We start from the raw sequence: 25,000 nt of genomic DNA on the forward strand, positions 1-25,000 counted from the left end.
CATAAAGGAGGTGAATTATCTCCCTACAACGACCAGCTAGCCAGACATTATCCCTTACATAAAGGAGGTGAATTATCTCCCTACAACGACCACCTATAGCCAGACATTATCCCTTACATAAAGGAGGTGAATTATCTCCCTACAACGACCACCTAGCCGGACATTATCCCTTACATAAAGGAGGTGAATTATCTCCCTACAACGACCACCTAGCCAGACATTATCCCTTACATAAAGGAGGTGAATTATCTCCCTACAACGACCACCTAGCCAGACATTATCCCTTACATAAAGGAGGTGAATTATCTCCCTACAACGACCACCTATAGCCAGACATTATCCCTTACATAAAGGAGGTGAATTATCTCCCTACAACGACCAGCTAGCCAGACATTATCCCTTACATAAAGGAGGTGAATTATCCCCCTACAACGACCACCTATAGCCAGACATTATCCCTTACATAAAGGAGGTGAATTATCTCCCTACAACGACCACCTAGCCAGACATTATCCCTTACATAAAGGAGGTGAATTATCTCCCTACAACGACCACCTAGCCGGACATTATCCCTTACATAAAGGAGGTGAATTATCTCCCTACAACGACCAGCTAGCCAGACATTATCCCTTACATAAAGGAGGTGAATTATCTCCCTACAACGACCACCTATAGCCAGACATTATCCCTTACATAAAGGAGGTGAATTATCTCCCTACAACGACCAGCTAGACAGACATTATCCCTTACATAAAGGAGGTGAATTATCTCCCTACAACGACCACCTAGCCAGACATTATCCCTTACATAAAGGAGGGGAATTATCTCCCTACAACGACCACCTAGCCAGACATTATCCCTTACATAAAGGAGGTGAATTATCTCCCTACAACGACCACCTATAGCCAGACATTATCCCTTACATAAAGGAGGTGAATTATCTCCCTACAACGACCACCTATAGCCAGACATTATCCCTTACATAAAGGAGGTGAATTATCTCCCTACAACGACCACCTAGCCAGACATTATCCCTTACATAAAGGAGGTGAATTATCTCCCTACAACGACCAGCTAGCCAGACATTATCCCTTACATAAAGGAGGTGAATTATCTCCCTACAACGACCAGCTAGCCAGACATTATCCCTTACATAAAGGAGGTGAATTATCTCCCTACAACGACCACCTAGCCAGACATTATCCCTTACATAAAGGAGGTGAATTATCTCCCTACAACGACCACCTAGCCAGACATTATCCCTTACATAAAGGAGGTGAATTATCTCCCTACAACGACCACCTAGCCAGACATTATCCCTTACATAAAGGAGGTGAATTATCTCCCTACAACGACCAGCTAGCCAGACATTATCCCTTACATAAAGGAGGTGAATTATCTCCCTACAACGACCACCTATAGCCAGACATTATCCCTTACATAAAGGAGGTGAATTATCTCCCTACAACGACCACCTAGCCAGACATTATCCCTTACATAAAGGAGGTGAATTATCTCCCTACAACGACCAGCTAGCCAGACATTATCCCTTACATAAAGGAGGTGAATTATCTCCTACAACGACCACCTATAGCCAGACATTATCCCTTACATAAAGGAGGTGAATTATCTCCCTACAACGACCAGCTAGCCAGACATTATCCCTTACATAAAGGAGGTGAATTATCTCCCTACAACGACCACCTAGCCAGACATTATCCCTTACATAAAGGAGGTGAATTATCTCCCTACAACGACCAGCTAGCCAGACATTATCCCTTACATAAAGGAGGTGAATTATCTCCCTACAACGACCACCTATAGCCAGACATTATCCCTTACATAAAGGAGGTGAATTATCTCCCTACAACGACCACCTAGCCAGACATTATCCCTTACATAAAGGAGGTGAATTATCTCCCTACAACGACCAGCTAGCCAGACATTATCCCTTACATAAAGGAGGTGAATTATCTCCCTACAACGACCACCTATAGCCAGACATTATCCCTTACATAAAGGAGGTGAATTATCTCCCTACAACGACCACCTAGCCAGACATTATCCCTTACATAAAGGAGGTGAATTATCTCCCTACAACGACCAGCTAGCCAGACATTATCCCTTACATAAAGGAGGTGAATTATCTCCCTACAACGACCAGCTATAGCCAGACATTATCCCTTACATAAAGGAGGTGAATTATCTCCCTACAACGACCACCTATAGCCAGACATTATCCCTTACATAAAGGAGGTGAATTATCTCCCTACAACGACCACCTATAGCCAGACATTATCCCTTACATAAAGGAGGTGAATTATCTCCCTACAACGACCACCTATAGCCAGACATTATCCCTTACATAAAGGAGGTGAATTATCTCCCTACAACGACCAGCTAGCCAGACATTATCCCTTACATAAAGGAGGTGAATTATCTCCCTACAACGACCAGCTAGCCAGACATTATCCCTTACATAAAGGAGGTGAATTATCTCCCTACAACGACCACCTAGCCAGACATTATCCCTTACATAAAGGAGGTGAATTATCTCCCTACAACGACCACCTATAGCCAGACATTATCCCTTACATAAAGGAGGTGAATTATCTCCCTACAATGACCACCTATAGCCAGACATTATCCCTTACATAAAGGAGGTGAATTATCTCCCTACAACGACCACCTAGCCAGACATTATCCCTTACATAAAGGAGGTGAATTATCTCCCTACAACGACCAGCTAGCCAGACATTATCCCTTACATAAAGGAGGTGAATTATCTCCCTACAACGACCACCTATAGCCAGACATTATCCCTTACATAAAGGAGGTGAATTATCTCCCTACAACGACCAGCTAGCCGGACATTATCCTTTACATAAAGGAGGTGAATTATCTCCCTACAACGACCAGCTAGCCAGACATTATCCCTTACATAAAGGAGGTGAATTATATCCCTACATCGACCACCTATAGCCAGACATTATCCCTTACATAAAGGAGGTGAATTATCTCCCTACAACGACCAGCTAGCCGGACATTATCCCTTACATAAAGGAGGTGAATTATCTCCCTACAACGACCAGCTAGCCAGACATTATCCCTTACATAAAGGAGGTGAATTATCTCCCTACAACGACCACCTATAGCCAGACATTATCCCTTACATAAAGGAGGTGAATTATCTCCCTACAACGACCACCTATAGCCAGACATTATCCCTTACATAAAGGAGGTGAATTATCTCCCTACAACGACCAGCTAGCCAGACATTATCCCTTACATAAAGGAGGTGAATTATCTCCCTACAACGACCACTTAGCCAGACATTATCCCTTACATAAAGGAGGTGAATTATCTCCCTACAACGACCACCTATAGCCAGACATTATCCCTTACATAAAGGAGGTGAATTATCTCCCTACAACGACCACCTAGCCAGACATTATCCCTTACATAAAGGAGGTGAATTATCTCCCTACAACAACCAGCTAGCCAGACATTATCCCTTACATAAAGGAGGTGAATTATCTCCCTACAACGACCAGCTAGCCAGACATTATCCCTTACATAAAGGAGGTGAATTATCTCCCTACAACGACCAGCTAGCCAGACATTATCCCTTACATAAAGGAGGTGAATTATCTCCCTACAACGACCACCTAGCCAGACATTATCCCTTACATAAAGGAGGTGAATTATCTCCCTACAACGACCACCTAGCCAGACATTATCCCTTACATAAAGGAGGTGAATTATCTCCCTACAACGACCACCTATAGCCAGACATTATCCCTTATATAAAGGAGGTGAATTATCTCCCTACAACGACCACCTATAGCCAGACATTATCCCTTACATAAAGGAGGTGAATTATCTCCCTACAACGACCACCTAGCCAGACATTATCCCTTACATAAAGGAGGTGAATTATCTCCCTACAACGACCACCTATAGCCAGACATTATCCCTTACATAAAGGAGGTGAATTATCTCCCTACAACGACCACCTAGCCGGACATTATCCCTTACATAAAGGAGGTGAATTATCTCCCTACAACGACCAGCTAGCCAGACATTATCCCTTACATAAAGGAGGTGAATTATCTCCCTACAACGACCACCTAGCCAGACATTATCCCTTACATAAAGGAGGTGAATTATCTCCCTACAACGACCACCTATAGCCAGACATTATCCCTTATATAAAGGAGGTGAATTATGTTTATATATATTTATATATGTTTAGGAGGAGGTCCAACATGCGGTCCGTGGATCCTTCTAGAGGACCTCAGCTGGGTCTATAACGACCTGGAGGAGCGAGGAGGAGGCGGAGCCAAACACGGACACAAGAAACGGAAACTGGCCGACGGGAGAGAGAAGACCATGGTGCGTGCGTGCGTGCGTGCGTGCGTGCGTGCGTGCGTGCGTGCGTATAAAAAAACAACATTATGACATCAGTTTGTTTCTGGTCTCAAACTTGTTGCTCAACTTCTGCTGTAGAACTGTGTCAGCTTATGTTTATATTCACCTGTCAATCATTTTGATTTGGAATGTGATTTGAATGTGAGTAATCAGTGACTCTGGGGCAGATGACAGCTGATAGGTGACTCTGGGGCAGATGATAGGTGATTCTGGGGCAGATGACAGGTGACAGGTGATTCTGGGGCAGATGACAGGTGATTCTGGGGCAGATGACAGATGACAGGTGATTCTGGGGCAGATGGCAGATGATTCTGGGGCAGATGACAGATGACAGGTGATTCTGGGGCAGATGACAGGTGATTCTGGGGCAGCTGACAGGTGATTCTGGGGCAGATGACAGATGACAGGTGATTCTGGGGCAGATGACAGATGATAGGTGATTCTGGGGCAGATGACAGGTGATTCTGGGGCAGCTGACAGGTGATTCTGGGGCAGATGACAGATGACAGGTGATTCTGGGGCAGATGACAGGTGATTCTGGGGCAGATGACAGGTGACTCTGGGGCAGATGACAGATGATAGGTGATTCTGGGGCAGATGACAGATGATAGGTGATTCTGGGGCAGATGGCAGATGATAGGTGATTCTGGGGCAGATGACAGGTGATTCTGGGGCAGATGACAGATGATAGGTGATTCTGGGGCAGATGACAGATGATAGGTGATTCTGGGGCAGATGACAGGTGATTCTGGGGCAGATGACAGATGACAGGTGATTCTGGGGCAGATGACAGGTGATTCTGGGGCAGATGGCAGATGACAGGTGATTCTGGGGCAGATGACAGATGACAGGTGATTCTGGGGCAGATGGCAGATGATAGGTGATTCTGGGGCAGATGGCAGATGATAGGTGATTCTGGGGCAGATGGCAGATGATAGGTGATTCTGGGGCAGATGACAGATGATAGGTGATTCTGGGGCAGATGACAGGTGATTCTGGGGCAGATGGCAGATGATAGGTGATTCTGGGGCAGATGACAGATGACAGGTGATTCTGGGGCAGATGACAGGTGATTCTGGGGCAGATGACAGGTGATTCTGGGGCAGATGGCAGATGATAGGTGATTCTGGGGCAGATGACAGATGATAGGTGATTCTGGGGCAGATGACAGGTGATTCTGGGGCAGATGACAGATGATAGGTGATTCTGGGGCAGATGACAGATGACAGGTGATTCTGGGGCAGATGACAGGTGATTCTGGGGCAGATGGCAGATGACAGGTGATTCTGGGGCAGATGACAGATGATAGGTGATTCTGGGGCAGATGGCAGATGATAGGTGATTCTGGGGCAGATGACAGATGACAGGTGATTCTGGGGCAGATGACAGATGACAGGTGATTCTGGGGCAGATGACAGGTGATTCTGGGGCAGATGGCAGATGATAGGTGATTCTGGGGCAGATGGCAGATGACAGGTGATTCTGGGGCAGATGACAGATGATAGGTGATTCTGGGGCAGATGACAGATGACAGGTGATTCTGGGGCAGATGACAGATGATAGGTGATTCTGGGGCAGATGGCAGATGATAGGTGATTCTGGGGCAGATGGCAGATGATAGGTGATTCTGGGGCAGATGGCAGATGATAGGTGATTCTGGGGCAGATGACAGATGATAGGTGATTCTGGGGCAGATGGCAGATGACAGGTGATTCTGGGGCAGATGGCAGATGACAGGTGATTCTGGGGCAGATGGCAGATGATAGGTGATTCTGGGGCAGATGGCAGATGATAGGTGATTCTGGGGCAGATGGCAGATGATAGGTGATTCTGGGGCAGATGACAGATGACAGGTGATTCTGGGGCAGATGACAGGTGATTCTGGGGCAGATGACAGATGACAGGTGATTCTGGGGCAGATGACAGATGATAGGTGATTCTGGGGCAGATGGCAGATGATAGGTGATTCTGGGGCAGATGGCAGATGACAGGTGATTCTGGGGCAGATGGCAGATGACAGGTGATTCTGGGGCAGATGACAGATGATAGGTGATTCTGGGGCAGATGACAGATGACAGGTGATTCTGGGGCAGATGACAGATGACAGGTGATTCTGGGGCAGATGACAGATGATAGGTGATTCTGGGGCAGATGACAGGTGATTCTGGGGCAGATGACAGATGACAGGTGATTCTGGGGCAGATGACAGATGACAGGTGATTCTGGGGCAGATGACAGATGATAGGTGATTCTGGGGCAGATGGCAGATGATAGGTGATTCTGGGGCAGATGACAGGTGATTCTGGGGCAGATGACAGATGACAGGTGATTCTGGGGCAGATGACAGGTGATTCTGGGGCAGATGACAGGTGATTCTGGGGCAGATGACAGATGACAGGTGATTCTGGGGCAGATGACAGGTGACAGGTGATTCTGGGGCAGATGACAGGTGATTCTGGGGCAGATGACAGGTGATTCTGGGGCAGATGACAGATGACAGGTGATTCTGGGGCAGATGACAGGTGATTCTGGGGCAGATGACAGATGACAGGTGATTCTGGGGCAGATGACAGGTGACAGGTGATTCTGGGGCAGATGACAGGTGATTCTGGGGCAGATGACAGGTGACAGGTGATTCTGGGGCAGATGACAGGTGATTCTGGGGCAGATGACAGATGACAGGTGATTCTGGGGCAGATGACAGGTGATTCTGGGGCAGATGACAGCTGACAGGTGATTCTGGGGCAGATGACAGATGACAGGTGATTCTGGGGCAGATGACAGGTGATTCTTGGGCAGATGACAGGTGATTCTGGGGCAGATGACAGGTGATTCTGGGGCAGATGACAGGTGATTCTGGGGCAGATGACAGGTGATTCTGGGGCAGATGACAGCTGACAGGTGATTCTGGGGCAGATGACAGATGACAGGTGATTCTGGGGCAGATGACAGGTGATTCTTGGGCAGATGACAGGTGATTCTTGGGCAGATGACAGGTGATTCTGGGGCAGATGACAGGTGATTCTGGGGCAGATGACAGGTGATTCTGGGGCAGATGACAGCTGACAGGTGATTCTGGGGCAGATGACAGATGACAGGTGATTCTGGGGCAGATGACAGGTGATTCTTGGGCAGATGACAGGTGATTCTGGGGCAGATGACAGGTGATTCTGGGGCAGATGACAGGTGACAGGTGATTCTGGGGCAGATGACAGGTGATTCTGGGGCAGATGACAGATGACAGGTGATTCTGGGGCAGATGACAGGTGATTCTGGGGCAGATGACAGGTGATTCTGGGGCAGATGACAGGTGATTCTGGGGCAGATGACAGATGACAGGTGATTCTGGGGCAGATGACAGATGATAGGTGATTCTGGGGCAGATGACAGGTGATTCTGGGGCAGATGACAGCTGACAGGTGATTCTGGGGCAGATGACAGGTGATTCTGGGGCAGATGACAGGTGATTCTGGGGCAGATGACAGATGACAGGTGATTCTGGGGCAGATGACAGGTGATTCTGGGGCAGATGACAGGTGATTCTGGGGCAGATGACAGGTGATTCTGGGGCAGATGACAGATGACAGGTGATTCTGGGGCAGATGACAGCTGACAGGTGATTCTGGGGCAGATGACAGATGATAGGTGATTCTGGGGCAGATGACAGATGATAGGTGATTCTGGGGCAGATGACAGATGACAGGTGATTCTGGGGCAGATGACAGGTGATTCTGGGGCAGATGACAGATGACAGGTGATTCTGGGGCAGATGACAGGTGATTCTGGGGCAGATGACAGATGACAGGTGATTCTGGGGCAGATGACAGGTGATTCTGGGGCAGATGACAGATGACAGGTGATTCTGGGGCAGATGACAGGTGATTCTGGGGCAGATGACAGGTGATTCTGGGGCAGATGACAGATGATAGGTGATTCTGGGGCAGATGACAGATGACAGGTGATTCTGGGGCAGATGACAGGTGATTCTGGGGCAGATGACAGGTGATTCTGGGGCAGATGACAGATGATAGGTGATTCTGGGGCAGATGACAGATGACAGGTGATTCTGGGGCAGATGACAGATGACAGGTGATTCTGGGGCAGATGACAGATGATAGGTGATTCTGGGGCAGATGACAGGTGATTCTGGGGCAGATGACAGGTGATTCTGGGGCAGATGACAGATGACAGGTGATTCTGGGGCAGATGACAGATGATAGGTGATTCTGGGGCAGATGACAGATGATAGGTGATTCTGGGGCAGATGACAGATGACAGGTGATTCTGGGGCAGATGACAGGTGATTCTGGGGCAGATGACAGGTGATTCTGGGGCAGATGACAGATGACAGGTGATTCTGGGGCAGATGACAGGTGATTCTGGGGCAGATGACAGCTGACAGGTGATTCTGGGGCAGATGACAGGTGATTCTGGGGCAGATGACAGATGATTCTGGGGCAGATGATAGGTGATTCTGGGGCAGATGACAGATGACAGGTGATTCTGGGGCAGATGACAGGTGATTCTGGGGCAGATGACAGATGACAGGTGATTCTGGGGCAGATGACAGGTGATTCTGGGGCAGATGACAGATGACAGGTGATTCTGGGGCAGATGACAGGTGATTCTGGGGCAGATGACAGGTGATTCTGGGGCAGATGACAGATGATAGGTGATTCTGGGGCAGATGACAGATGATAGGTGATTCTGGGGCAGATGACAGATGACAGGTGATTCTGGGGCAGATGACAGATGATAGGTGATTCTGGGGCAGATGACAGGTGATTCTGGGGCAGATGACAGATGACAGGTGATTCTGGGGCAGATGACAGATGACAGGTGATTCTGGGGCAGATGACAGATGACAGGTGATTCTGGGGCAGATGACAGGTGATTCTGGGGCAGATGACAGGTGATTCTGGGGCAGATGACAGATGACAGGTGATTCTGGGGCAGATGACAGGTGATTCTGGGGCAGATGACAGCTGACAGGTGATTCTGGGGCAGATGACAGGTGATTCTGGGGCAGATGACAGATGATTCTGGGGCAGATGACAGGTGATTCTGGGGCAGATGACAGCTGATAGGTGATTCTGGGGCAGATGACAGGTGATTCTGGGGCAGATGATAGGTGATTCTGGGGCAGATGACAGCTGATAGGTGATTCTGGGGCAGATGACAGGTGATTCTGGGGCAGATGACAGGTGATTCTGGGGCAGATGACAGGTGATTCTGGGGCAGATGACAGGTGATTCTGGGGCAGATGACAGATGACAGATGATTCTGGGGCAGATGACAGATGACAGGTGATTCTGGGGCAGATGACAGGTGATTCTGGGGCAGATGACAGGTGATTCTGGGGCAGATGACAGGTGATTCTGGGGCAGATGACAGGTGATTCTGGGGCAGATGACAGGTGATTCTGGGGCAGATGACAGCTGACAGGTGATTCTGGGGCAGATGACAGGTGATTCTGGGGCAGATGACAGATGACAGGTGATTCTGGGGCAGATGACAGATGACAGGTGATTCTGGGGCAGATGACAGATGACAGGTGATTCTGGGGCAGATGACAGGTGATTCTGGGGCAGATGACAGGTGATTCTGGGGCAGATGACAGATGATAGGTGAGTCTGTATTTGAATTCATGTATTGTATCATCATGTATGTATCTTGTGCGTGCGTGCGTGTGTGTGTGTGTGTATGTGTGTGCGTGTGTGTGTGTGTGCGTGCGTGCGCTCAGAGCTCAGATGACGAGGACCCTCAGGGGAAAGGTCGTGGGGGTCGACACATCGTGGTCAACAGGACGGAGATGCCAGGATGGTCAGAGACTCTGGAGGCGTTCCGAACGGCCAGGGAGAGTTGGGAGATACTGAGCTCCCATGATGCACTGGACACTGGTACGACCTTTGACCTTTACACTATGACCCTACTGAGCTCCCATGATGCACTGGACACTGGTACGACCTTTGACCTTTACACTATGACCCTACTGAGCTCCCATGATGCACTGGACACTGGTACGACCTTTGACCTTTACACTATGACCCTACTGAGCTCCCATGATGCACTGGACACTGGTACGACCTTTGACCTTTACACTATGACCCTACTGAGCTCCCATGATGCACTGGACACTGGTACGACCTTTGACCTTTACACTATGACCCTACTGAGCTCCCATGATGCACTGGACACTGGTACGACCTTTGACCTTTACACTATGACCCTACTGAGCTCCCATGATGCACTGGACACTGGTACGACCTTTGACCTTTACACTATGACCCTACTGAGCTCCCATGATGCACTGGACACTAGGACTAGTACCACCGTGGACTGGACTAGGACTAGGACTAGGACTAGGACTAGGACTAGGACTAGGCACACTTAAAATAGGACCGGACCTAAATGTGCGTGTGTGCGTATTCGTGTAAACGTGCACTGAAAAGCCTGGTGTAGCTTGGCCGTGAAACTGTGTCAAAAGCCCTATTCGCACAGGACTAGCATTACCCCAGGACTAGCATTACCCCAGGACTAGCATTACCCCAGGACTAGCATTACCCCAGGACTAGCATTACCCCAGGACTAGCATAACCCCAGCATTACCCCAGGACTAGCATTACCCCAGCATTACCCCAGGACTAGCATTACCCCAGCATTACCCCAGGACTAGCATTACCCCAGGACTAGCATTACCCCAGGACTAGCATTACCCCAGCATTACCCCAGGACTAGCATTACCCCAGGACTAGCATTACCCCAGGACTAGCATTACCCCAGGACTAGCATTACCCCAGGACTAGCATTACCCCAGGACTAGCATAACCCCAGGACTAGCATTACCCCAGGACTAGCATTACCCCAGGGCTAGCATTACCCCAGCATTACCCCAGGACTAGCATTACCCCAGGACTAGCATTACCCCAGGACTAGCATTACCCCAGCATTACCCCAGGACTAGCATTACCCCAGGACTAGCATTACCCCAGGACTAGCATTACCCCAGGACTAGCATTACCCCAGGACTAGCATTACCCCAGGACTAGCATAACCCCAGGACTAGCATTACCCCAGGACTAGCATTACCCCAGGGCTAGCATTACCCCAGCATTACCCCAGGACTAGCATTACCCCAGGACTAGCATTACCCCAGGACTAGCATTACCCCAGCATTACCCCAGGACTAGCATTACCCCAGGACTAGCATTACCCCAGGACTAGCATTACCCCAGGACTAGCATTACCCCAGGACTAGCATTACCCCAGGACTAGCATAACCCCAGGACTAGCATTACCCCAGGACTAGCATTACCCCAGGGCTAGCATTACCCCAGGACTAGCATTACCACAGGACTAGCATTATCCCAGGACTAGCATTACCCCAGGGCTAGCATTACCCCAGGACTAGCATTACCCCAGGGCTAGCATTACCCCAGGACTAGCATTACCCCAGCATTACCCCAGGACTAGCATTACCCCAGGACTAGCATTACCACAGGACTAGCATTACCCCAGGACTAGCATTACCTCAGGACTAGCATTACCCCAGGACTAGCATTACCCCAGGACTAGCATTACCCCAGGACTAGCATTACCCCAGGACTAGCATAACCCCAGGGCTAGCATTACCCCAGGACTAGCATTACCACAGGACTAGCATTATCCCAGGACTAGCATTACCCCAGGGCTAGCATTACCCCAGGACTAGCATTACCCCAGCATTACCCCAGGACTAGCATTACCCCAGGACTAGCATTACCCCAGGACTAGCATTACCCCAGGACTAGCATTACCCCAGGGCTAGCATTACCCCAGGACTAGCATTACCCCAGGGCTAGCATTACCCCAGGACTAGCATTACCCCAGGACTAGCATTACCCCAGGACTAGCATAACCCCAGGACTAGCATTACCCCAGGACTAGCATAACCCCAGGACTAGCATTACCCCAGGGCTAGCATTACCTCAGGTAATATGGAATAATCACGGAGGACGTCTGTGTTTTTAATCCTGTGCGAATCGACTGTCTGTGATTTGGGCTGTAATAATTACAGGCCAAATTACCTACCATAATTCAGCACCCAACACCCTCTGGGGGGTCCCAGGGTAACACTAGTACCCTCTGGGGGGGTCCCCGGGTGACACTAATACCGTGTGAATAGGGCGTATGTTGAAGAAGATGTGTTTCTATTTTGAACGCGTGTGTTTCATTTTGACAGAGTTTAAGAATATGTGTGCGTCGTGGAAAACGGACAGCTGGCTGTGGTTCAGAATATTCCTCACAGACATGATCATTTACCAGGTAATTCATTTATAAATACATCAATTATTTATCATTCACCAGGTAATACATGTATATGATTGATTGATTGATTGATTGATTCTTCTTTATTTAAGTGTAACTTTTTACACTTTATATAAACAATGCAAACAATGATCTAGTGAATACTGAACTGACTGAAACACCCCAGATCCTTACAATGCACATTACATAATGTACAACATTAAATAAACTGATACTCTCCAGATCCTTACAGCGTATTATCATATATTTACATATATTTATATATTTCAGGGTCACTACCGTAAGGCTCTGACATCACTGCATCACATGACCAGCGTCCAGCCTCCTCAAGGCCAGAGTCCAGAGGTCAGAGGTCAAAGCAGCGTGGAGATTCACAGATCTGTAATTCAACAAGCCTCCTGTCACTATGCTCTGGGGGAGTACAGAGTATGTATAGATCTGCTAAAACAACACACACACACACACACACACACACACACACACACACACACACACACACACACACACACAGTCACAACTGCAGGAGTTTACAATGTATTCATTCATCAGACGCTCTTAATCCAGAGAGATTTACAGTAACAAGAAGAACATTATAATAATAATACATTAAATACATATACATAGTCATCATGAATCAAACGTAAGCTAAGAACCTATCAGTGGAATATCTATATAATGAATCTATACGTATACACCAGGGTTCCCCAATTAATTTTCCTCAAGGGCCATATTTTGACTAGCGTACCAGGCTGGTGGCCGAGTCTGCACGTGCGAGGTCGAGGTCTTGCCCTGAAAATTCATTTTCAGGGCAAGACCCCATTTGAAAAGGATGCCCAGTTTGACATGCATAGACTACTGACCCCCATTCAATGCCATTTATATCTGGGACCCTTAAAAAAAAGGGAAAAAAAATAACATTTATTTTTTATTTTTTTTGGAAATTCTTTCATGGGCCACAAGGAGGCGCTCTGTGGGCCGCAAATGGCCCGCGGGCCGCCTATTGGGGTACCCTGGTATACACTATAGAGTGCTATGTCTACATAAAATGCTATCCAAGGTACATTTTTAGCCTTTGCATACGCCTGTAAGGTCGTCAAGGCTAGGGGAGGGGCTACGGGCTAATGCCACCACTGAACATTTGTTCAAAGATTGTTGGATAGTTGGACAACCACTTCAGAGACTCTATACATCTCTATACATCTACTTGTATGTATATATAATTATATATATATATATATATATATATATATATATATATATATATATATATATATATATATACAAATATACATAAAAAAGAGAAAAACCAAGGGACTGCACACTCCAGGGAACAGAGACGGACAACTTACTGCATCAACTTATTTATTAGCACGACGCGTTTCGCCATGAGTTTCGTCAGGTGCTATAGCTATAGCTCATAGCACGTCATGGTGCTGAAGTCATGTTGTAGCATTGAGACTAGCTGTGACTCTGTCCATGGTGCTGAAGTCATGTTGTAGCATTGAGACTAGCTGTGACTCTGTCCATGGTGCTGAAGTCATGTTGTAGCATTGAGACTAGCTGTGACTCTGTCCATGGTGCTGAAGTCATGTTGTAGCATTGAGACTAGCTGTGACTCTGTCCATGGTGCTGAAGTCATGTTGTAGCATTGAGACTAGCTGTGACTGTCCATGGTGCTGAAGTCATGTTGTAGCATTGAGACTAGCTGTGACTCTGTCCATGGTGCTGAAGTAATGTTGTAGCATTGAGACTAGCTGTGACTCTGTCCATGGTGCTGAATTAATGTTGTGGCATTGAGACTAGCTGTGACTCTGTCCATGGTGCTGAAGTCATGTTGTAGCATTGAGACTAGCTGTGACTCTGTCCATGGTGCTGAAGTCATGTTGTAGCATTGAGACTAGCTGTGACTCTGTCCATGGTGCTGAAGTCATGTTGTAGCATTGAGACTAGCTGTGACTCTGTCCATGGTGCTGAAGTCATGTTGTAGCATTGAGACTAGCTGTGACTCTGTCCATGGTGCTGAAGTCATGTTGTGGCATTGAGACTAGCTGTGACTCTGTCCATGGTGCTGAAGTCATGTTGTGGCATTGAGACTAGCTGTGACTCTGTCCATGGTGCTGAATTAATGTTGTAGCATTGAGACTAGCTGTGACTCTGTCCATGGTGCTGAAGTCATGTTGTGGCATTGAGACTAGCTGTGACTCTGTCCATGGTGCTGAATTAATGTTGTAGCATTGAGACTAGCTGTGACTCTGTCCATGGTGCTGAAGTCATGTTGTAGCATTGAGACTAGCTGTGACTCTGTCCATGGTGCTGAAGTCATGTTGTGGCATTGAGACTAGCTGTGACTCTGTCCATGGTGCTGAATTAATGTTGTAGCATTGAGACTAGCTGTGACTCTGTCCATGGTGCTGAAGTCATGTTGTGGCATTGAGACTAGCTGTGACTCTGTCCATGGTGCTGAATTAATGTTGTAGCATTGAGACTAGCTGTGACTCTGTCCATGGTGCTGAAGTCATGTTGTAGCATTGAGACTAGCTGTGACTCTGTCTATGGTGCTGAATTAATGTTGTAGCATTGAGACTAGCTGTGACTCTGTCCATGGTGCTGAAGTCATGTTGTAGCATTGAGACTAGCTGTGACTCTGTCCATGGTGCTGAATTCATGTTGTAGCATTGAGACTAGCTGTGACTCTGTCTATGGTGCTGAATTAATGTTGTAGCATTGAGACTAGCTGTGACTCTGTCCATGGTGCTGAATTCATGTTGTAGCATTGAGACTAGCTGTGACTGTCCATGGTGCTGAAGTAATGTTGTAGCATTGAGACTAGCTGTGACTCTGTCCATGGTGCTGAAGTAATGTTGTAGCATTGAGACTAGCTGTGACTCTGTCCATGGTGCTGAAGTCATGTTGTAGCATTGAGACTAGCTGTGACTCTGTCCATGGTGCTGAATTAATGTTGTAGCATTGAGACTAGCTGTGACTCTGTCCATGGTGCTGAAGTCATGTTGTAGCATTGAGACTAGCTGTGACTTTGTCTATGGTGCTGAAGTCATGTTGTAGCATTGAGACTAGCTGTGACTCTGTCCATGGTGCTGAATTAATGTTGTAGCATTGAGACTAGCTGTGACTCTGTCCATGGTGCTGAATTAATGTTGTAGCATTGAGACTAGCTGTGACTCTGTCCATGGTGCTGAAGTCATGTTGTGGCATTGAGACTAGCTGTGACTCTGTCCATGGTGCTGAATTAATGTTGTAGCATTGAGACTAGCTGTGACTCTGTCCATGGTGCTGAATTCATGTTGTAGCATTGAGACTAGCTGTGACTCTGTCTATGGTGCTGAATTAATGTTGTAGCATTGAGACTAGCTGTGACTCTGTCCATGGTGCTGAATTCATGTTGTAGCATTGAGACTAGCTGTGACTCTGTCCATGGTGCTGAAGTCATGTTGTAGCATTGAGACTAGCTGTGACTTTGTCTATGGTGCTGAAGTCATGTTGTAGCATTGAGACTAGCTGTGACTCTGTCCATGGTGCTGAATTAATGTTGTAGCATTGAGACTAGCTGTGACTCTGTCCATGGTGCTGAATTAATGTTGTAGCATTGAGACTAGCTGTGACTCTGTCCATGGTGCTGAAGTAATGTTGTAGCATTGAGACTAGCTGTGACTCTGTCCATGGTGCTGAAGTCATGTTGTAGCATTGAGACTAGCTGTGACTCTGTCCATGGTGCTGAAGTCATGTTGTAGCATTGAGACTAGCTGTGACTCTGTCCATGGTGCTGAAGTCATGTTGTAGCATTGAGACTAGCTGTGACTCTGTCCATGGTGCTGAAGTCATGTTGTAGCATTGAGACTAGCTGTGACTCTGTCCATGGTGCTGAAGTCATGTTGTAGCATTGAGACTAGCTGTGACTCTGTCCATGGTGCTGAAGTCATGTTGTAGCATTGAGACTAGCTGTGACTCTGTCTATGGTGCTGAAGTCATGTTGTAGCATTGAGACTAGCTGTGACTCTGTCTATGGTGCTGAATTAATGTTGTAGCATTGAGACTAGCTGTGACTCTGTCTATGGTGCTGAAGTCATGTAGCATTGAGACTAGCTGTGACTCTGTCCATGGTGCTGAATTAATGTTGTAGCATTGAGACTAGCTGTGACTCTGTCTATGGTGCTGAAGTCATGTTGTAGCATTGAGACTAGCTGTGACTCTGTCCATGGTGCTGAAGTCATGTTGTAGCATTGAGACTAGCTGTGACTCTGTCTATGGTGCTGAAGTCATGTTGTAGCATTGAGACTAGCTGTGACTCTGTCTATGGTGCTGAAGTCATGTTGTAGCATTGAGACTAGCTGTGACTCTGTCTATGGTGCTGAATTAATGTTGTAGCATTGAGACTAGCTGTGACTCTGTCCATGGTGAGTGTGCAGTCCCTTCCTCTCTTTTTGATGTCTATGCCTGCAGTGCTAACTAGACTTGCACCTCCCACGGGTCTATTTGGATCAGCTGGAGTCCCTTTTTTTCTCATATATATATATACATATATCAATATGCCATATTGATCATTAGATGTATTGGTGTGTATGTGTGTGTTATTGACCACTAGATGGCGTGTGAGAAGGTCCTAGACGTGGTCAGCGCTCTGGTGGTTCCTGCTAACCAGGACGTCCTGAGGAGCTCAGAAGAGACCAGCAGCAGCTTAAGGGTTAAAAATAAACCCCGGAAAGGTGAGACTTATTTTTATATAACCTCTAATTAATGTGTTACTGTATCTTTAACTCGTACACTTCCTGTCTCATGGATACAGAAACAGGAGATAGGCTCCTCCCACTAAGGGCCTCATGGCTACAGAAACAGGAGATAGGCTCCTCCCACTAAGGGCCTCATGGCTACAGAAACAGGAGATAGGCTCCTCCCACTAAGGACCTCATGGCTACAGAAACAGGAGATAGGCTCCTCCCACTAAGGGCCTCATGGCTACAGAAACAGGAGATAGGCTCCTCCCACTAAGGGCCTCATGGCTACAGATACAGGAGATAGGCTCCTCCCACTAAGGGCCTCATGGATACAGATACAGGAGATAGGCTCCTCCCACTAAGGGCCTCATGGATACAGATACAGGAGATAGGCTCCTCCCACTAAGGGTCTCATGGGTACAGAAACAGGAGATAGGCTCCTCCCACTAAGGGCCTCATGGATACAGAAACAGGAGATAGGCTCCTCCCACTAAGGGCCTCATGGCTACAGAAACAGGAGATAGGCTCCTCCCCCTATGGGCCTCATGGCTACAGAAACAGGAGATAGGCTCCTCCCACTAAGGACCTCATGGCTACAGAAACAGGAGATAGGCTCCTCCCCCTATGGGCCTCATGGCTACAGAAACAGGAGATAGGCTCCTCCCACTAAGGACCTCATGGCTACAGAAACAGGAGATAGGCTCCTCCCCCTAAGGGTGCCTATGGGGCTCATGGCCCATAGGCCATTTCCTCACTTACATAAATCATGTACTTCCAGGTCATGACCTTATAGATCATGTACTTCCAGGTCATGACCTCCGTCTGCTCCCCTGCACCAGTAAAGCTGTTCTCCCGTTCTGTCTACAGCTGATGTTGGCCTGTTTTAAGGTACATTATTAATAATAATAATAATAATAATTCAGTTTTAAGGTACAAGGTAGTGCCACTCAATAATAATAATAATAATAATAATTCTGTTTTAAGGTACCTTATTAATAATAATAATAATAATTCTGTTTTAAGGTACCTTATTAATAATAATAATAATAATAATAATAATAATAATAATTCAGTTTTAAGGTACAAGGTAGTGCCACTCAATAATAATAATGATAATAACAATAATTCCTTTAAAGGTTACTTTAACACCCCCCCCCCCCCTTATGTTTTTGTCCAATCAGCCGCGAGCCTTCACAGACGCCCGTGACGACCTGTCTCTGGGTCATGTGATTGTGCTCCTGCAACACGATTGGCCGCAGGGTGAGGCGTTGTTCCTGAAGGCGCTGGAGAAGATCTGCCAGCAGGGAAGTTTCACTTACGAGAACTTCTTCAACTATGTTACCAGTATCCTTTAAAAGACTACAAATATGGCTACAAGACTACAACCCCTAACCTATCAGTACGAGAACTTATTCAACTACGTTACCAGTATCTTTTGAAAGATACAAACATGGAGGTTCATTATGAGTTTAATTAAAAGACTACAAACATGGCGGTTTATTATGACTTTCATTAATAGACTACGAACATGGAGGTTCGTTATGACTTTAATTAAAAGACTACAAACATGGAGGTTAATTATGAGTTTAATGAAAAGACTACAAACATGGTTCATAATGACTAATTAAAAGACTACAAACATGGCGGTTCAACATTATGACTTTAACAAACGTCTCTAGACATCGACATGCTGGAAGAGTTCGCCTACCTGCGAACTCCAGAAGGAGGGCGGATCATGCTGGAACTATTGCCCAATCAGGGAATGCTGATCAAGTAAGCCCCTCCCATTTAATTTAAGCCCCTCCCATTCCAGAGCTATTCAGTCGGAATGGTGACTGTGGTTGTGCTTGTTGGCAACAATGTATCAATGTATTCAATGTTTTTATTATTGTTAGCATATTAAATTATTACTGTCACAATATAGAGCTATTTAACACTGTTACTGAACACACTACAGCGAAGATTACTGTCACAACATAGAGCTATTTAACACTGTTACTGAACACACTCTATAGCAATGATTACTGTCACAATATAGAGCTATTTAACACTGTTACTGAACACACTACAGCGAAGATTACTGTCACAACATAGAGCTATTTAACACTGTTACTGAACACATTCTATAGCAATGATTACTGTCACAATATAGAGCTATTTAACACTGTTACTGAACACACTATAGCAATGATTACTGTCACAATATAGAGCTATTTAACACTGTTACTGAACACACTATAGCAATGATTACTGTCACAATATAGAGCTATTTAACACTGTTACTGAACACACTATAGCAATGATTACTGTCACAATATAGAGCTATTTAACACTGTTACTGAACACATTCTATAGCAATGATTACTGTCACAATATAGAGCTATTTAACACTGTTACTGAACACATTCTATAGCAATGATTACTGTCACAATATAGAGCTATTTAACACTGTTACTGAACACACTACAGCGAAGATTACTGTCACAACATAGAGCTATTTAACACTGTTACTGAACACATTCTATAGCAATGATTACTGTCACAATATAGAGCTATTTAACACTGTTACTGAACACACTACAGCGAAGATTACTGTCACAACATAGAGCTATTTAACACTGTTACTGAACACACTCTATAGCAATGATTACTGTCACAATATAGAGCTATTTAACACTGTTACTGAACACATTCTATAGCAATGATTACTGTCACAATATAGAGCTATTTAACACTGTTACTGAACACACTATAGCAATGATTACTGTCACAATATAGAGCTATTTAACACTGTTACTGAACACACTATAGCAATGATTACTGTCACAATATAGAGCTATTTAACACTGTTACTGAACACATTCTATAGCAATGATTACTGTCACAATATAGAGCTATTTAACACTGTTACTGAACACACTAAAGCAATGACTACTGTTGTTGTACATACTGTACAACAACAACAGTACAGTACCGTGGTTTAGAATGATACTTCTACAGTAGTAGAACAGAAGATTTTTGAAGAATATTGAAAATGTTTATTTATTTTTTATTTTATTTTATTAAGTAATTATGATTTTGGTTTTTAACACAAATCTTCTCTCTGGGGTCCCTTTTCATGGGGTTGCGTTGATTTGGTGGTCCTTGATTGATTGATTGATTGATTGATTTGGTGGTCCTTGATTGATTGATTGATTGATTGATTTGGTGGTCCTTGGCATGACATAGTTTGAGAATCTAGTAAGAGAGTAATGACACTCCCGTTGTAACAATGGAATGCGGAAGTGCTCATTCTATCTCAATGGAATAGTTCCAGCCATAGGAGCAATGTTTGGAACTATCGCCCATACGAGATCAAAGCGTGTCACCACTCTCTTCCTAGATTACTCTGAATGGGCCTAATGGGTTAACTCAGGACTTAAAGGTTAACCTGCACTGCACCTTTAAAGGTCTATTCAAAGTCCAGTTTTCGGTGAAGAGGTGACCACTGAAAACTAGTAAAAGACTACAAACATGGTGGTTCATAATGACTAATTAAAATACTACAAACATGGCTAACATGACATTCACTGACCACTGAAAACTACAACATGACATCACTTACCACTGAAAACTACAACATGACATCACTGACCACTGAAAACTACAACATGACATCACGGACCACTGAAAACTACAATATGACATCACTGACCACTGCAACTTACAATATGACGTCACAGAGCGGTATGTGGTCAGTGCTCAAACAACACATCTCTCTGTTTTCACTAAAACTACAACATGACATCACAGAGCCACGCTAAAACTACAACATGACGTCACTGAGCCGTGGTGTTAAGAGACTCACCCCTCACCCAAACACACCTCTCTGTTTTTACTAAAACTACAACATGACGTCACTGAGCCGCGGTGGTAAGAGACTCACCGCTCACCCAAACACACCTCTCTGTTTTTACTAAAACTACAACATGACGTCACTGAGCCGCAGTGGTAAGAGACTCACCGCTCTCCCAAACACATCTCTCTGTTTTTACTAAAACTACAACATGACATCACTGAGCCGCGGTGAAGAGAAAACCACCGCTCTAGTTAAAACTACAGCATGACGTCACTGAGCCGCGGTGATGTCACTGAGCCGCGGTGAAGAGAAAACCACCGCTCTCCTACCGAAAACTGGACTATGCACAGGCCTTTAAGATGCTTGATTGCATCATCACTGTCTGACTGTCAGTCTGAATGTCCGTGTCCTATAGGAGCCCTAGCCCCGCCCTGGGGGCGGAGTTAAACACCCTTCTGCTACAGGACAGGTACCCCCCCCCCCGCCCACCCCAAGTTCCTCCCCCTTCATGTCACATGTTCACACCGACAGACGTTCGCTGTCCTTTGATTTCCTGTCGGGATGTTTGAGCCGTTCTGCTCTTTGTGTTGGAGAATGTTTATCGTTGTAATTTTTTTTTTTTTCATTTCATGCGTCTTCATTTCATTTGTGGAAATGTTTTATGTCGGTTTGATTTCGGATGACCCTCGTTCAGACTAGAGAACTGTTTTTAAAGGACAACTTTAATTTAGGTTGTTATTAGAGAAAGTAAAAGATGAGCATACATTTTGTTTCATTTGCTGCTTTCTTTCATTTTAGCTATTCTTGCTATTTTTGACAAGTAGGCGGGGGCATTTGAACATGGTGCTAAATAAATAATAATACAAATTTTGTATTACAAAATGTTATAGCGATTTATATTTTTATTATTTATTATAATTCTACTAGACCCCATAAAATTACATCTGGCCACAAAAGTATGGCATCCCCCATAATTTCCTGGGGTCTAGTAGTACTATAGTAAATAATAATAAAGAAATCGCTGTACAATTTTGTAAAAACAATATGTATTTATTTAGCCCCATGTTCGAATGCCCCCGCCCCCCTGTCAAAAATAGCTAAAATCGCTAAAATGAAAGAAAGCAGCAAATGAAAAAATAAATAACACTCATCTTTTTCTTTCTCTAATAACAACCTAAAACATGAACCTTGGTTGAAAAAAAAACTAAAGTTGTCCTTTAAGGGGCGTGTCCACAGAAAGGAAGCCTTCCGATAGGATGTCATGTCCACAGTCACTTTAACTACGCCCACCATGTTGGAAGCTGTCATCTGTGTTGTTAGCACAGTTAGCCTAGCTGAAGCTACCTAAACACAGTCGTATCCTGGTTGTGTTGTTAGCACAGTTAGCCTAGCTGAAGCTACCTAAACACAGTCGTATACTGGTTGTGTTGTTAGCACAGTTAGCCTAGCTGAAGCTACCTAAACACAGTCCTATCCTGGTTGTGTTGTTAGCACAGTTAGCCTAGCTGAAGCTACCTAAACACAGTCCTATCCTGGTTGTGTTGTTAGCACAGTTAGCCTAGCTGAAGCTACCTAAACACAGTCCTATCCTGGTTGTGTTGTTAGCACAGTTAGCCTAGCTGAAGCTACCTAAACACAGTCCTATCCTGGTTGTGTTGTTAGCACAACAACTTCAGTTTCAGTTCAGTTTTTTGGGTGCAATTGAGGTCAGAAAACCTTAAACAAATAAGAAAAATTCACCAGACCTTAGTTTGGCTAAAACCAACAGATGCGCGCCTTGTCTTCTGAAGTGGACTTGAGCCACACGAGTCTTCGTGCCGAACGCTGTGAATTCCGACTCAGCGCCACAAGAGTTACGTCCAAACGGGGAGGAAATCGGAAACCATCGCCAACCCTAGTCTCGGTAACCCCCCTGTGAGAACACGCCCCCTAAAGCAGCTGGTTGTTGTTCCTGAGTTTTATTACTTTTATTATTTCAAGTTATTTTTGTCTTATGTTTTATTACTTTTATTATTTCAAATTATTTGTGTCTTATGTTGGAGAAACAATATATATATTAATAAACGTTATAATGATGGATGGGTTTATTTTAATAATCGGCTGATATAAATAAACGTTATAACGATGGAGGGGTTTATATGTGTATATTGTTTATATCATCTTTATTGATAAAGGGTTTATATTTCAGACGCTGTGTTTATATAACGTGGGTTTATATCTCAATATATTGTGTATATTTATATAATGTGGGTTTATATCTCAATATATTGTGTATATTTATATAATGTGGGTTTATATCTCAATATATTGTGTATATTTATATAATGTGGGTTTATATCTCAATATATTGTGTATATTTATATAATGTGGGTTTATATTATATATTTAAATATATTTTGGGTCTATGTTTCAGACACCACACGGTGACGCGCGGAATCACCAAGGGAGTGAAGGAGGACTTCCGATTGGCTATGGAGCGTCAGGTGTCTCGGTGTGCCGAGAACCTCTTCAGCGTTCTCCACCGCTTCTGCCTCAACGAGAAGATCATGATCATCCAATCCCTGCCCTGAACGCTGATGACATCACCGCCATCCTCCAATCCCTGCCCTGAGCACTGATGACGTCATTATTATCTTTCCAATCCCAGCCCTGAGTACTAACGGATGCACCGATGTACAAAAGGGAGAAATAAGAACAACCTAAATTAATGAACATCTATCAATCAGTATGAGTATAAAAACTAATTGAACATATATCGTCATATATAATGATATATATGTGACCACTCCCAGCAGAATATGCCTCATCTCGCCAGAATGAACATGCCTTAAATCAATAAATAAACTCGTTTTTCTTTTAATGTGATTTTCTTTTTTTTCATATTGATACAGTTTGAATGTTGAAGAAGGTTTTCATTCAAACAGATTGTTCATTTGGGCAAATGAAATGTATACATTTATACGTCAAAGTGGGCTTGTTTTTTAACAAGTTTTTTGGGGCAGAGAAGCGCTGTTCCGAGATTTGCATGTTGTTTTCGATTGGTCCTGGAATCTCTTTGTCCTCAGGTTTCACGCTCTGATCACCGCCCATTAGCGTGCTTGTGTTTGTAAACACAGAAGTATTCTACATGGCTATAGTAGTATGGAGGAGCATTTGGGTTATACTTTACAGAAAATAAACAAAACCACGTAGCTACTCGCTCAAATACGCTTCCCAGCCTGGAAGCAACACACAACAGGCTAGAAGCTAGCTAGCCTAGTTAGCTAGCTGTCTGTGTGTCGTGTGTCAAGTGTTCTTTTTTTTTTCCTCCACCCGCAAAGAGCCACGATCACTCGTCTTTTCTTTAAATCATAACTCGCTCATTCTTTGCTCATTTAAAGAAATTCAAAATACTATGTAAACTACGGAATTGGGACTTTCATTTGGTATATAAAACGTTTGTGTAGGCGCTCTCTACGAAACGGTATCAAGTGAAAAGGAAATGTCGGGAAATCGGTTTATTGTGTAATAGATTGGACACGTATTTTCAAATACGGCCGTTAGTACTGTTAATTCAACATCCGGTGAGGGGAGGATACGGATCGTGTATGTATTGTGTATATAAATCAGCGCATACAGTGGGTGGGCTTTAGACCGGATGTAAGCCTTGCACACTAAATAGAAACCAGGCATTGTGACTGCATGTGGACAGATC

At 45.1% G+C, this 25,000-nt stretch overlaps 1 protein-coding gene across 3 annotated transcripts in view; it reads left to right on the top strand.

Annotated features, from left to right (window-relative positions):
- ints10 (integrator complex subunit 10) overlaps positions 1 to 24,090 on the top strand; it is a 37,336-nt gene extending 13,246 nt beyond the window's left edge. Inside the window, exons 11-20 of one of the 3 annotated variants that reach the window (XM_083785107.1) lie at positions 4,256 to 4,395; positions 10,175 to 10,331; positions 12,653 to 12,735; positions 13,009 to 13,164; positions 17,339 to 17,459; positions 18,277 to 18,356; positions 18,650 to 18,812; positions 19,148 to 19,241; positions 21,722 to 21,775; positions 23,720 to 24,090. In XM_083785107.1, the coding sequence (XP_083641233.1) occupies positions 4,256 to 4,395; positions 10,175 to 10,331; positions 12,653 to 12,735; positions 13,009 to 13,164; positions 17,339 to 17,459; positions 18,277 to 18,356; positions 18,650 to 18,812; positions 19,148 to 19,241; positions 21,722 to 21,775; positions 23,720 to 23,876 (1,205 nt within the window). In that variant the 3' untranslated portion in view covers positions 23,877 to 24,090. The remainder of the gene's footprint in view (positions 1 to 4,255; positions 4,396 to 10,174; positions 10,332 to 12,652; positions 12,736 to 13,008; positions 13,165 to 17,338; positions 17,460 to 18,276; positions 18,357 to 18,649; positions 18,813 to 19,147; positions 19,242 to 21,721; positions 21,776 to 23,719) is intronic. The other 2 variants (XM_083785108.1, XM_083785109.1) reach the window with 2 other exon arrangements.
- The last annotated feature ends 910 nt before the right edge of the window (positions 24,091 to 25,000 follow it).

This window comes from Protomyctophum parallelum, assembly GCF_964188405.1.
Source record: "Protomyctophum parallelum genome assembly, chromosome: 16".
Classification (NCBI taxonomy): Eukaryota; Metazoa; Chordata; class Actinopteri; order Myctophiformes; family Myctophidae; genus Protomyctophum; species Protomyctophum parallelum.